At 40.7% G+C, this 16,078-nt stretch overlaps 1 protein-coding gene across 3 annotated transcripts in view; it reads right to left on the bottom strand.

Moving 5' to 3' along the window:
- Nucleotides 1–16,078, bottom strand: part of camsap2a (calmodulin regulated spectrin-associated protein family, member 2a) — a 176,099-nt gene that overhangs the window by 149,914 nt on the left and 10,107 nt on the right. For all 3 annotated transcript variants that reach the window (XM_063063903.1, XM_063063904.1, XM_063063905.1), the window contains exon 2: nt 12,945–13,204. In XM_063063903.1, the coding sequence (XP_062919973.1) occupies nt 12,945–13,204 (260 nt within the window). The remainder of the gene's footprint in view (nt 1–12,944; nt 13,205–16,078) is intronic.

Genomic DNA, 16,078 nt, shown 5'->3' with positions numbered 1-16,078 from the left:
ATTCCTGAAAGCTCAAGATAAACCACCTGATGTAGATGCATTCACATTATTAGGGATAGGTGATAATTATTTTTGTTATTTGAATAATAACTTTGAAGCACCAGCATTTCCAAATCCATGACCTTTACCAGTTTGAAGGACAAGGGTAACTAATGCAAGGGAACATCACCACCGCCTGGAAGTTGTGGTCCAAGCCACACACCCATCCAACTTGGAAACATATTACTGTTTCTTCACTGTCACTGGGTCAAAACCCTGGAACTCTGTCCCTAACAGCATGATGGGGCTACCTACAGCTCAAGGACTGAAGCATTTCAAGACAGCAGCTCACCACCAACTTAATCCAGACTGTTTATTTCCATGCACAGATGTTGCCTAACCCACTGAGTTCCTCCAGCATCTTCTGCCTTGCTCCTGCAGTCCAGCCTCATCAGTCTCTTGTGTCTCCATAGTGTACAGTATTCTTGGCAGGATGCATGAGTGCAGCTATGGCCACCGCTGAGGGTGCATGCTGCATCGATTCCTAACAGCGCCATTACTCCATGCCAATTAAAGTGTCAAGCAAGATTAAAATTGGCGAGGACGAGAGCGGAAATGAACAGGTGTTCAGCGCTGCCTGTCCGTGTTTGACTGGTCTCTTCTTGTCGCTGCTTGCGGACGGAAGGCGCCGAAGTCTTGGGTCCAACGCCACCAGGTTCCGGGGCAACTGTGCTCTGCATCCATCGGGCCACTCGATGGGCTTTGCTCACCTCAGCGCTGAATGTGCTCCGCACCTGTGGCTTCACTATCAGGGGCTCTGCAGTTCATGTTCCTTGTGCTTTTGTTTAATTCTTTTTTACTATTTGCGCAATTTGATCAAGATGCTTCAGTGCTGAACCTACTCTGCAGCTATGGCCTGCAACCATCAGCACAGCGCTCAGTGGCTACGACCTGTAGCCATCGGGCTGCTGGACCAGCTTCACTTGCCTCAGTGGCTCCACAGCTACGGACTCGAGTCTGGGGTTTCTGCAGTTAATGGCATTCATTTAGTTTTTACTGTTTGCGGAATTTGTTCTTTTCTTTCACACATTGGGTGCTTGATGGTTTTGTTGTGTGGGTTTTTTCTTTAAATGGGTTCTATTGCATTTTTTTTGTTTTGTGGCTGCCTGCAAGAAGACAAATCTCAAGGTTGTACACTGTATACATACTTTTATAATAAATTTAGAACTTCGTGGAATTCAGGACGGGAAAGTTGAGGGAGCACACACCAGTCCTCATCAAAGGATCAGCAGTGGAAAGGATCCTGGCTGTCAACATCTCCGAAGATGGATCCTGGGCCCAATATAATCGATCCAATTACAAGGAAGTCACAACAGCAGCTATATTTCATTGGGAATTTGAGGAGACTTAGTATGTCACCAAAAACTCACGCAAATTTCTACAAACATACCAAGGGGGAGCACTCTAACTATGTACATCGCTATCTGGTACGGAGGGGTCACCGCAAAGGATCAGAAAAAGCTACAGAAAGCTGTAAACAGCCAGCTCCATCATGGACACTAGCCTCCCCAGCATCGAGGGCAACTTCAAAAGGCGATGCTTCGAAAAAGGCGGCATCCATTATTAAGGACTCTCATCATACAGGCCGTGCCCTCATCTCACTGCTACCGTTGACGTGGTAGTACAGGAGCCTGAAGACACACATTTCACGAACAGCTTCTTCCCCTTCTCCATCAGACTTCTGAACGGATAATAAATCCATGAACACTACCTCGCTTTTTTTTTGCTCTCTTTTTGCACGACTATTTATTTTTTATATATGCTTTGTATTCTGGTTAATTGGGGCAGCAGCTTATTTGGGACATTAAGCCACTAACAGGGGCAGGAGACAGTTACCAAACATTTTCTAAATAGTATCTATTGCCTGCACCTGCTGTGGCCATTAGACACTACACTGTGCTCAGAGTGAACAGTTTTTAAAAGAGCATCAATCGTGCGTGTATGTGTTCAAAAAGCAGTCGTTTTTGTCACTGATAGTTGGCAAGAAATAAGCATTAAGACAATTCAGAACTGTTTTGATCACTATGGTTTCAAGTATTCAGAGTTGGGAATGTTTGGAATGACTGAGAGTGAAAATGAAATGTTTTCACTCCTTCAATAAGTTAGGGACTACGAAGAATTAAGATATCAATAATCATCTTGAATGTTACTTTCATTCCCCAGCAGACACTCGGCTCTCACCAAGTAGCCATTTGCATGCAACAGCAACCAGGCCAGCTGGCCTCATACTCCAGTGAGATAGGGATGTGGTGGTCCGAGCACGCGAAGTCAGCTCTCGGGTGGAAGAGATCCACAGTGAGATCAAATGTCCAGGAAGGTGGTTCTGTGTGGAGAGCAAAGAGCATGACAAGGCACAGAGGTAGTCATGGTCACCCATTGCAACCAGGGAAGATCCCAGTGGCAACGTCTACCCGTCTCACTGGACCTGGACTTTCGAGGTTGGGGAAGTAGAACTGCCCCAGTACAACGGCTCTTCCACTTTAAAAACTCTCCCGCACAGATTTCCTTTCATCATCGGATTCTACACATAACCACCAGTAGCATTGGCAATGTTCTAATTTGTTCTGTATTTCATTTAAATACATAACTTGTTACCCAATTAAATGGTAGTTGGTCTTTTTTTATGCCTTTTTAACTACTTCCATGAAACTTTGGCTAATTGGGGCAGCCGCGTAATTGGGCCAAAATGTACTGGTCCTGATGTGTCTCAAGTAAAGAGAACCTACTGTAAATTTCTTATTATCATTTATATTTTTTAAATTATCTATTGCAATTTACTGCTGCTGCTAAAAACAACAAATTTCATGTCATATGCCAGTGGTATGAAGCCTGATTCTGAAGTCATCCTTGATCCCATGGCAGTTGAGAGAGAGAGACAAAATGGAACTGAAGGAAGCGCTCCGCTCAGAACAGGCAAAGACCAATGGGCCAAATGGGTGCCGTGGTAGCTTAGTGATTATCTTTATTACAACTCCGGTCGTTCTGGAGTTCAATTCCGGCATCACTCTGAGAGGAGTCGCTGTACATCCTTCCCGTGGCACACGTGGGTTCCCCCGGGTGCTCTGGTTTCCTCCCACAGTCCAGAGACACACCAGGTAGATTAACCGGGTTTGTCAGGGGTTGCTGGGGTAGCATGGTGCGAAGGGCCAGAAGGGCCTACTTGACGCTGTATCATTGAAAGAAAATAAATGGCTTTCTTCTGAGTCAGAATAAGCAAATTTAGATGTAAAAGAGATTGATGATCAAACAAGTGATCCTCAGTGTTGGTATGAAATTCCTTCATCCACTGGTGTAAGGCAATCCTCTTACATCAGGAACTAATTTAGTTCACCTCCTTTGGATTGTCCCCAGTGTTAGAATATCCTTTTGTGTTGAACAGCAATGGTTCAAGAGGCAACTCACCAAGATTTTCTCAGGCGCAATTAGGAATGGCCAATAAATAGTGGCTTTAGCAATGCTGTCCACTATCCAAAATATAAACTTGGGAAAAATGAGATAGTTCACTGAGTAATTACCTTCTCATGATGGACTGAGTGGGGAAAGGGGGAAGTACATAAAAGCCACCATTCCTTCAAAATTCCACAGCGGATTCTGGTTAACTAGGCTATCAGTTAATCAGGGTAGCTGAATATTTATGACAACTCTTTGAGAACAAAAGCTAAGCGAAAAAATTACCCGGATACCCTTCCTTTATTTGGGACATCGTTCCACTTAATTAGGGCAGGGCACATTTGCTCTACAGTTTCTATCTAGTGTCAGTCATGTGCACTTCTGTGACCATTAGACACTACACGGTGCTCGAGCAAACAGTTGTTAAATAGCATCAGTTGTGTGTAATTCTGTTCAAAAATCAGTGACTTCTGTCTCATAATTGGCACGAAATAAGCAGCGAGACAAATCAGAACTGTTTTTCTCATTGCGGTTTCAAGCATTCAGGTTTGGAAAAGTTAAAAAAGGCCAGGAGTGAAAATGAAACGATTTCACCATTTCATCAAGTTCGGAACTATTAAGAACTTAAAGGTATCGACAATCAATTTGAATGTTACGATGAAAATGAAGAAGATTTGGAGGATGCAATCATTGAAGGCATTGTATGAAGGCAATCCATCATCTGTACTGGGTGTCTGCACTGCTTTTGTTCATTTATAGTCAATCAAAAGAACCGCGGTAGTGTACACTGAATGAATTCCTCTATTGATAATTATTAGGAACGAACCAAGTTTTTATAAATACATAATTTGTTACCCTGTTTGTTTTATACCCTTTTAACTATTTCCATGAAACTGGCTAATTGAGGCAACTGCTTAATTGGGCCAAAATATACTGGTCCCGATGTGTCTCAATTAACCAGAATCGACTGTATTAAAAACGTAGGGTGCAAACAAGAAAAGATGCTCAAGGATACAAGACTCTTGATAAAGTAGCAGACACAATAGGTCTAAAGTAAGAAACAAACGACTGCTAAAGTTAATTCAAAAATAACCAAGACAAGTGAATTGGATAACTCCCTGATGGGGGAACAAAACATCATGGATCCAACTGGACAGCTCTGCCAAGCAGCCAGCAAATCCCAATGGGCTGAATGGCTGCTGTGGTGTTGTTTCAAAATGTGTTGGCCGAATGTCATACTGTAATCATCTTCATGTTAATCAGAAGACACGTAACAGTCGTCCTTCTATGTTACTACACCAATACCTTAAGGTTACCTACCCATAGTATTCTCAGAACATCCTCACCACATGGACTGCAACAGATCAAGAAGAAAACTCAACCACCTTTTGACGCCTTATCCCAAGAATGATAAAAAACGTGTGCTTTCTCTGAAAAATACCAATTTTCTCCCCCCATGGGATGCACAGCAGAAGACAGCCAAGACACCTTTCAAGTTCACGACCTCTTCTATTTAGAAAAGCAAGGGGCACGAAAGTCTTTTAATCTCTTCCTCAAAGTCATTCATGCTCCTGTTCATCAGAAGTGCTGCGGCACACAGACTGTGATGAGGGATGGAAAGTGAATGCTGCCTCTCCTGGGGCTGCCCAATTCCCAAGAATGAATATTTTACCAGCTGCCAATGGTTTAACCAGACACGATTCACCTTTCCAACCCCAGCACCCTGATCAGTTACCTTTAACCTAAAATGCTTTGGGAAAAAAAAGGTTTTATTGCACATTTATGATCCATGGTATGTATGCACGGCAGCCATAAATCAGTTCATTCAAACAGCTCAATCAGCAGTTTGCATTACAAGTGAAAACAATGCCACATTCCAGCTTCAGGCCAGGAATGCTTGCAAGGATGACTTTAATTTTAAAAATGTGCAAAGCACATTTTCTTGCTTCAGGTTCTCAAATGATATTTCTGCCGGTTCCTTGGTAAAGCTGTCCAACCAGTTCATGCTGTTTTATTTTCCCTTCAAGTATTTATTCACTTGATTTGTATCAGTTGCTTTTTAATTGGCTTCAATAGTCCTTTATTCCCCATTTTTGATTTCCATTGCATTTGCTACTAATGAATAGGTTCACCATTAGTAACACTGTCTCAGCCTCACATTATATGTAAAGCACAGTTCCACTTGAACACTTTGATACTTATCAGCTATTCACAAAGTGTACATAATATTTAGAGGCAATCTCACGGAATAAGGCAGCTGGCCTCAGTACATTGTCCATGAGGGATAAAGGCATGGAGTACCCATGAAATACAAAAGATCTCTTTTGTAACCGATATTCTGCCCAATTAAATAAAAATATGACTAATGTTTTAAAAACATTAACAGGTACTTTTACGCATACATGTTTAAATACTTAAAAGGAAATGATATTGGCTAACAAATACTTCGAACGAATGAACTGACACATTGAGTGAACAGCTTTGGAATCACAAGGCGCTGATGTGAAAACCAAGACAGTGCATTTGACAAGTGGCCTGGAAACTGATCAGTTTAAATAGGCAAGGTTGGCTTCTCAACATGGACATGCATAAAGATAAAAGGTCATTCAAAAAATGCTTGAGGTAAGGCATGAGGTCACCCTCATGAGTACCTGTATTCACAGACAGCAAATGAATCTATGCTAACAAAACTAATTATATGTTGTGTTCACTTTCCTATAACAACTTATGAGACCTGAAGCTAGATAACAGAACAAAGCCGGAACATGAAATAACCTTTATTCAGTAAAGCCACAAAAATCTCAAAACCCAGAACTCAACAGTATATTCCAAAGCGCGACTATTTAAATGGTTTACCCAAGAGCATTCAAAATGTTGATACGAACAATAACCAATCGGTGAAAGTCAGTCTGAGATTGGTTGTCTCTGACCAATAGGTGTTAGTTGATCTGGCTCACCCTAACACCACCCTCTTGAAGACGATTACCTGTAGGATTTGAGCTGAGGGATAAAATGGATAGGAACAACCGGCTTATGCTAGTGATCAGATCTTCTTAGTAGTTGCAGGTTGTCACTTTCTTGTTGCAATGTTGCTTGCGACTGTGCTGTGGCTGGTGATCAGTTCAGCTGGGGTAAATCAAACCCTTCCTGCAGTAGATGAAGGTCCAGCTCTGTGTTTGATGATATGTCTGAAAAACTTGTTGTGCCTTCGGCACCAGTGGTTACAACTGGTTGATGTGGCAATGCCACCGATATCTGTCTACGATAACTTCGTAGAGCACTTTCCCCGTTCATTTGCCAATCTGACCTGGTACCCAGGAGTGTTGCCCATTGCGATACTGTCTGACTCATGCTGCAGCTCCAGGCTTGAATGACTTCTCCCGTTGACCAAGGTCTGTGTGGCCACCTTTATGCACCTGACCACCTGCTGCCTCAGATGTTGGATGCTGTGGTAGCACTGCATCCAACACTGTGTGCAGTTTTCTTCCCAAAAGTGCTTCAGCTGCTGACTTCCCCTCGAGGCCTGTATGCAGTGTAATTCAATATGTCGGCAGAAATATGTTGACAGCCTTCCCCTCTTGATTTTGGAAGCGACAGTTTGAAGGTATCTACAAACCTCTCTGCTTGGCCTATGGACTGTGGATGATATGGGGGTGAGTGAATGCGGATAATCCCACTATTCTAGCAGAATGCAGCAAACTGCTGTGAATTGAATTGAGTGCCATTGGCAGAAACAAGTGTTTCTGACCTCCCAAAGCAACTGAAGATCTGCAGCAGCTGTTGAAAGGTAGCCTCTGTCAATGTTGACCATAGATAATATTTCTGGCCATTCGGAATAGGTGTCAACCAGGACAAGGTAGGTAGACCCACGATTGGACCAATGGAGGCAATATGTACTCAATTCCAAGATCTGGTAGCTTGACGCCATGGCTGTGGAGTGGTTCTACTTGGATTCTTTGCTGCCATAGAGCACTAAGTACACCGATTGCATATGGCTGTGATATCTTCATCTACACCCAGGTAGTACACAAAGCTTCTTGCCAGGGTTTTTATGCTGATTTGTAAGTCTGGAGAGGGCAGCTGCCTGACCAAGTTCCTGGGTTGATGTGTACTTGATTTCAACACTTTAGGCCAATTCCATCATTGCCCACCCTTGCAAATGGTTAACTGAATACAGAAGGATGTCTTTCTTAGACCCGAAAATGGACAACAGTAGCTTGTGATCAGTAAACAGAATGAAGTGTCTGCCATAAAACATCTTTTGAAAGTTCTTCAGAGCAAAGATGATTCCCAAGGCATCCCCCTCAATTTGTCCATAGTTCCTTTCTGCTGTAGTCAGTGATCTGGCTGCATGCATAACAGTTTTATTGGAACCATCAGGAAAGATACGGGATATGACAGCTCCCACCCTGTAGCTGGATGCATCTGTCCTGACAACGATTGACAACTCTGGGTTAAAATGCACCAAAAGGTTGGATGACAGCATATTCGTCACCTGATCAAAAGACTCTTGGCATTGTATGGACAATTTCCACATGGCTGGTGCATTGCTGGGAGAAATGCTGAATAATGGCTGATGGTGTTCAAAAATGATCATAAAGTGCTGACATCTGATGGTGGAGACATCTTTAAGATAGCAGGGATGTTTTCGGGTTCTGGGTGATGACCGGGTACTTGAATCCAGGTACTTGATTGAAGACATCAGGAGGCTGCATTTTTCTGCCTGAAGACACAATCCAAACTTTTGCAGTTTGTTCAAAGTGTAGTCCAGGCATTGCTTAGATCTGCCTGATCCGTGCCCCCCACAATGAAATTGTGGAGGTCAGCAGCAACACTGTCCATAAGCTGTTTGAAAATTGAAGGAGCTGGCCTTACCCAAAAAGGCAAAAGGAGGATTAAATACACCAATTATGTCTTGTAATGGTGAGAAGCTCCTGTGAATTTTCCCCACTTCTACCTGGAGGTAGGCTTCAGCCAAGTCCAACTTCACAAAATAGCCACCACCATTCAGTTTGGCAAAGACATCTGCCAGCACCAGTAATGGGTACTGCTGTGTCTCCAGAGCCACACTAGGACCAGTTGAGAAGCCTGCACACAACCTCACCGTACTGTTGGCTTTCTTTATAATAACTATTGGAGCTGCCCAACATGAGTAGCTGACAGCTTTGATCACACCAGCTTGTTGCAGGCGGTCCAGCTCGTGCACCATGATTGGTAAGGCTGCATATGGTACTGGTCTTTTGGGACAGAAGATTGGCTTTGTGTCTGAACAGACTTGGAGTTCTGCTTGCAGTTTGGTACAGCAATCAAAACCTTCTTGAAACACTGCTGCATAGTGCTGTTGTAATTGTTGTACTGTCTCACGTATTGATGGTAGCACGGCATTGAATGACATGATCTAAATGACCAATATCTTCGTACAGACCTCATCCAGAATAATGCTCCAGGGATCAAACTTGTCCATCCAGTCAATACCAAGGACATTCAGATCTGGCTGGTCCATTAGGTAACACACACCATTGACTTGGTTACTCTTCAGCTTCACCATACAATGCAACTGGCCAATCAGCTGGAGTGTTCCACTGATGCATTGTAGGTGGTGTGATGAGTTAATCACAAACTTCTATAGTTGCACCATGGAGAGCATTCTGACAGGCTGTATTACTGTCTGGTATTGAGGGGCTACTGCACAGGACGGAAAGAAGTTGCAGAAAATTGTAAATCTAGTCAGCTCCATCTTGGGTACTAGCCTGCAACGTACCCAGGACATCCTTAGGAAGTGATGTCTCAGAAAGGCAGCGTCCATTATTAAAGACCTCTAGCACCCAGGGCATACACTTTTCTCACTGTTACCATGAGGTAGGAGATACAGAAGCCTGAAGGCACACACTCAGTGATTCAGGAACAGCTTCTTTCCCTCTGCCACCCGATTCCTAAATGGACTTTGAAGCTTTGGACACTACCTCACTTTTTTTAATATACAGTATTTCTGTTTTTGCACATTTTTTTAATAATCTATTCAATATACATAGTTGATTTACTTGTTTATTTATTGTTTTATTTTATTTATTATTATTTTTTCCTCTATTTCTGCTAGATTATGTATTGCATTGAACTGCAGCTGCTAAGTTAACAAATTTCATGTCACATGCCAGTGATAATAAACCTGATTCTGATTTGACTGGTGGGGACCCTACTGCCCAACACGTGCGTTTGGAAATAATGGTGATGTCTGACACTATATCAGGTTGTAGCTTGACCAATTAACTGTTGATAAATAGTTGATGTAACTTCTCCTGGGGGGATTAAGTCAACTCTGATTGTGACCATTAAATTCCTTGTAGATTTTGATGGCTTTTAAAATTTCTTGTCCTTGTGTTTCACTGACCTAGAAGACAGTGAAGGATGGCAAAAGCCTTCTTGGTAACCATCGGCATTTGCTGTAAAAATGCTTCTTGTATTGGCTGCTTCCTGAAAAATGCCATGAACTGCAATTCCAACAAGCTGTGTTTGTCCGCTTGGAGACCTGCTGAGTGATGATGTCTGGATCATCGGAATCAGCATTGACATGATTCTGTTCGACCAGGTTGGAATCTTGCTTCAAGTTGATCGAATGCTGACATTCCTGAGTATCAGCTTGCAGAGACATATCAGGGACTTGCATATTTCTGCATCACCAGGTGCCTGAAGTCCACACAAAGAAAACAATCAGACACTTAAACTGTAATTCCATCATGTTACCCAGCTTGAACTTTTCACATTTGTGATTGATGGCACCAGTACACATCTGTGATGAAGTCATCACTATCTTTTTTGATGAGTTTCAGGCAGTGGTAGTGAACACTGAAGAGAGACGACCGCTCTCCAAAAATGCTTCTGAGTTATTGGACAGTTTCGCCAAATGAAAGGTTAGGCGGTTTCCCAGCTAGAATGAATTTGAAATAATGCTCATGTCCAGCAATACCCAGTTTTCGGAGTAAAGTGTGTGTCTTCCATGAGCCATCTTTATTGCCAAATTCGACCTGGAATATATCTTCGTAATGTTTGAACCATGATTCAAACATAACTCCCAATGCAGCATCAAACTGGAAATTGGTCATGGATGCATCACTGACTCACACAAGTTCTGCTCAGTGTTAGACACCGATGTTGTTGGACTCACCGATAACAGAATGGTCAGGGTTTCAATTCCTCCAGCTGGGCAGCCTCAAATTGAGCTTGCTGCTGTTGCAGAATTGCATGCAAGTCTTCTGAAATTGTCACGTCAATACAAAACAACACCTTGTCACCAATGCTGTGTTTGGTCACCTATAACTACTGCTGAGACCCGACGCCACGGGATAAGACAAATATGGGTGAAAGCAGATTCAATTATATTCTTAAAATAGCACTTGAAAGGTATACAAAAAGGAAGAGAAAGGTATAAAGTGGACCACTATTATTAACAATCTTCATGGATTTAATCGGCTTCACCTCTAGTGTGTTGGCTCTATGAAGTTACAGAAATTACTGTTTGCTAAGTTAACAGATAACAATTCACTTATATAAGATGTTGTTCCCTATTTTAACATCGGTTTCGGCATTTTAGTTAAAGTGGCATAGAAAAGAATATCATTTGATTGAATTAAGCTGTGCCTGACTTGATTTTTGTGCTCAAGTCTTTAATTCTGTTGAATGAAAGAATCAATAAGAATCCATGAAACAATGGCAAGACAAAATTGCTTTCTATTTGGGGTATATTCTAGTCACAGACAACAAAAATCAATCCAGCAAATAAAATGTTAATCCCTTTATGTTTCAGGAGATGAATCTTTCATGATCCATTCCTTCCTAGTACACTCAATGTTACCATATCATAAGCCAAATGCAACCTCATTATTTCACAAACCAGAAAACAATTTCACAAACACAAATATTGTAAAAGTGTATGAATCTTCTATTGCTATATGACACTTCTGACAAAGGAGGCTTGATTCACAGAGGCATTCACAAAGAATCAATACACCACAAAATAGGTGTATATAAAACATATTATAAACCAAATAACATCTTGTAATGCATTTATTTATAAATATTGTGTATAAAAGAAATAAATGAAACTTTCAACTATTTTCAGTTTGATTTGTAGAAGTTCAAGTTCAGTTACATCTGCAGTCCAATGGCTAAATTTTAATTAAATGATGGCACCTGAAGGCTAATAATGGAAGACTTGGTGGTGATTATGTTACTGAACACTGTTGGAGATGATTATTTAAATAGTCACGTCTAATTCTTTTGTAACAATGTCTTTTCATTTATTGCCCAAGCCTGAAACTTATCCAGATCTCGCTAGATTTCATTATGGGGGGGAGCTTAAAATGGTCTGACCTTATGTTAAAAGAGTTGATGAAGCAACTGATGATAATTGGGCCTGGGATACTGTTTTAAAAACATCTTGGGCTGAAATGACTGACTTTGAACAAAAACACTCCCACACCCAGATATCATCCTTTAATACACTGACTTTATTTTTAGGAGTCCTTAACACCTTACGGCCTTACTGTTACATCACCTCGGAAGTGAATTCTTTCATTTACAATTGAATCAAGGCTAAACTGAAATCTCTGGATCTCCAAACAGAACCCAGACTGAGTTCTGCTGAATAGGGAATTTACATCTCTAGCATGCAACTATCAGTTTCATAGGTGTTAATAAAAGCATGGTGCAACATCTTGAATGTAATTGCACATCTTGAGCCATTTGTCAAGACTGTTATCAAGCAGAATTTGATTCCAATCCACTTGGGGCAGATTGGAGATTGATACATTTTAAGGATCATAGTATAGGGCATCTGAATTGGGCCCTGGCAGCTGAAGGCACAGCTCCCACATGAAGTGATTAAAATTAAGGATACTTAAGTGAACGGAACTGCATAAATAAAATACCCTGAAGCAAGAGAGGGCCTGAAGAAATCACAGGATGGTTAAGCCATGAAGAAACTTAAAACAAGAATGAAGGACGGCAAAACTATTTTACCACCTTCTCTCCTGAATTAGCCTAAAGCTTTGGAAGGCCCTTCCTCAACTCTGGGTTTCTGCCAAAGGTAGAGGACCAGGTGGAATATAGAGTATAGCAATATGGTTCATTCATGTGGTTGAAAACAAAAACCCTTTGTCAGTAAAAGCGTTAAAATAATTATTTTTCCACATGCAGTTTCTTTCACTGGCACCATCATAATTGAAGTGCATCTCCATTGCCTTAACCTTTCTGCCTCTGCATGAATCTTAAAACCACAACTACATAAATCTAATTTCATGCACATGAATAAATCATCCATTTTGTTCAACAATACAAACAAAACCAAATGGAATAAACTAATTTCATGCAATACAATAAGCCATAGCTTCAAATCCTGTATAACATTTTCCATACAGATCTTAGTTCTGAAGACAAATTTAGATAACGAATAGTATAAGAAAAAAGTACACTTGTGTCATAACAACTCAAAGTCAATTTGATCTCTTTCAAATACTCACCATCTGAATAGGTTTCTTGCGAAGATCTCTCTCTGTCACTAGTTTCTCCTGCTCTGTGACATAAAGACCCTTCTGTGCAAGCGCCTGTACAACTGCGTCATGACCTAGTAGTGGTTTGGCAGCATCACTTTTCAAGATCAGACTCCCAGCACGGCAATACAACTCAGCAGAAAGAAGCAGGTTGACAACAGGTGGCTTAATGTGTTCCTGTTCATACTGGTCTGTGTAAAATGGCTCTCTAAGTTCCTCTGGTACATGATCTTAATAATAAAAACAAAGACATATATCAGTTATTTGCGTAAAGAACTCAAAAAAGCTGGAAAGCATGTTATTTTCTCTGATCCAACAATGTTTTGATCTGTGTTTTTTACTTAAAAACTCTTTAACCATTTAAATTATTTAAAGTTTTAAATGTCAAGAACATCCAGCATTTACAATCACTGGGAAGAAGAAATTTTTTGACATTTACTGACAAAAATATTTATAAACTTAAGACTTTTTCAAATCTCCTCATTTCAATTAATTTGAAAATAATTCCAGTTTTTTCCTAAAATAACAAATTCCCACTCTATTTGGTGAAACTCTTCCACACTTCTGCTTTGGACATGGTATTTTCCTAAAGCACTTCATTCAGTAACAGCACCCTCTACAGAACTGCTGGGTCAAATGCTACATAAGTCAACCCAATGCCATCATACAAGAAGTCCAGAACAAATGTAAGACCACCAGGTAACCATACACTCAGGCTTAATCGACTTCCAAACCTGTTGAAGATAATGAATGCTTCTGAAAATTCTGGGCATCGAAAGCTGATTTAAAACTTAATTAAATTATTGAACAGTTTAAGAAAAATACAAATTAAAATATTTATAATGCTCTTAAACAATTGAAAACAAACTCAATTAATCCACGAAATTATCAAGCCAAATTCTTACCCTCTGCATCATAATGAATGACTTGATGTTCCCTGTGGCAAATCTAATCTGGCACAAGTTCAGTAGGAAAATTCCACACAGTAACTATCAGATATTGCAGGAAGTTGAGCTCTCTCACACTGCATTGCAGTTGGCTAAAGCCCCAGTATAGAATAGCCAGCAAGCTCTGCATTTTCGTGCTTGAGCTGAGATTTGAACTTCCCGAAACTTAAGAGGATGGGGAGAGGGAAAGGGAAGTGGGTGGAGAAATGCAAGCAGTTCTAAACTGAACTACTACCCTTCCCAGTAGATTCAGGCCCAATATAAGGAATAGAAAAATTCAGTCCCATTAGAGTTTGAAAATTATTTGAAACAGAATAAATAATTTTATAAATCTGTCTTGGGAAAGTGAAGTCCATCAGCAAACTTTGAAAACTAAAATAAATACAGTACCTTATGTAGAAATACAATAAGGTTGAAAGTTAGCCAAAACCAACTATACAGAAGCTTAACATAATGGAAGAATAAAATTGCATTCAAACGGGACTAACTATGACAAGAAACAATTGCTAATACCCAGTAATTGCAATGACACCACATTATAAACTGCCCTATTTGTTCCAGATGAGCTATTTTCTCTTTTCTATGAATACAAAAGTTACAAATGTGATCAATGTATCAGATATTATTCCAACTTAATTTTACTTACAGTGTATTAAAAATGGGCAATGTTTTAAGATATTCTGTTCATTACTGAAAAAATGTGAAATCATATGCTGCTAAAAACTAAAAGCATTTTCACACAAAATGTTCTGTAGAAAAGGGCTTCTTAACAATTATTCACAGGATATATTAATTACAATGTTGAGATTTAAATGATGTCACTTACATCTTTTAAAATAAATTGCAAATCTATCTGTTTGTTCCTGTTTATCCCCATCAGTTTGGCTAAACCACATTTGTTGCGATTGGGTGTACAGACAAGCAGTATTAGAGGTCGCAGAAAAGGAAAGATTATGTAGCCCAATTAGCTTCATCCTCTTAGTTTTCCCTTCATTGCATACAGCTTGACCTAAAGTGTCTATAAAAGGCTTCAATACATTGCCAAGCAAATGAACCCAAACACTCACTGCTCTTAAAGTCAATCATTTGACTTTCCAGTAGTGCAAGTTTCTTGGTATTTATCTTTGCTGAATACTTCATATTCATCACACTAACATTTGAAAAAACAACTCATGATCTGCATAACTCAGCAGAGTCAACAAACAATCTGCTGGAGAAACTCAGCAGGATGAGCAGCATTAATGGAGGAAAAGAATTGATGTGCAAGATGGAGGCACGGTCGGAAGCAGCAGCCTCTTCAGAACCAACCAGAAGTGTTCCTGTCTTTTTTATGATCACGAGACAGTGCAGACATTAAGAACTTCAAGTACTGCAGCTTTTACTCCATTGACAAGCTGCTTATTGGCGGAGGAGCTGGACTTGGAGCAGACTGTTTCACTACCTGCGTCAGAAAGGCACTGGAGTTGGTGCACGAAGGCAATGTGCAGTCAAACAGCAAGTGATTTTCTTGGATGTTTCTCTTGCATTTGCTTGGTAATGTAAAATACTGCAAATCCGTTCCCCTTGTTTATTGGTGAGACCGATGGCGGAGGAGCTGCGTGACTTTGACGGTCACAAGGACTAGGACTCAAGCCGCAGTCTTGCCTGTTGCACAGTCCAGAAGAGGAGATGTCAGAGGTATAGCATGTTGAGTTGGCAGCTGGCCTCTCCCATCACTGCTGCCTTCCAACGTCCACTCAGTTGAAGACAAGCTGGATTAAGTGTGTGCATGCATACATTCGTCTGCAGACCACTGAGATCTGCTTGTTCTTGCCGATAACAACCACGTACCATCAATTTACAGGACATGTCACTCAGGAACTTGGCTATATATTTTTTTGTGTGACTGTATGTTTACTGCTACCTTATATCTGCCTAGTGCAGTGTATGACTGTCGGTACTGTGCCTTGCACCTTGGCCCCAGAGGACACCATTTTATTTAGCTGTATTCCTGGATATTCACGTATGGTTGAATGATAATTAAACTTGAACTTCAGGTTTCAGGTTGAAATCCTGCAACAGTCCTAATTCAGCATTTCTACAAAAAACATTAATAATTTCTTTCCTCTCAAATACAATATCTGACCTGTTGAGATCTTGCAGCAGATTGTTTGTTGC

The sequence above is a fragment of the Mobula hypostoma genome, chromosome 12 (genome assembly GCF_963921235.1).
Source record: "Mobula hypostoma chromosome 12, sMobHyp1.1, whole genome shotgun sequence".
NCBI classification, from domain to species: domain Eukaryota; kingdom Metazoa; phylum Chordata; class Chondrichthyes; order Myliobatiformes; family Myliobatidae; genus Mobula; species Mobula hypostoma.
The sequence above is the reverse complement of the archived record's forward strand: the minus strand, read 5'-3'. Positions and strand labels throughout refer to the sequence as shown.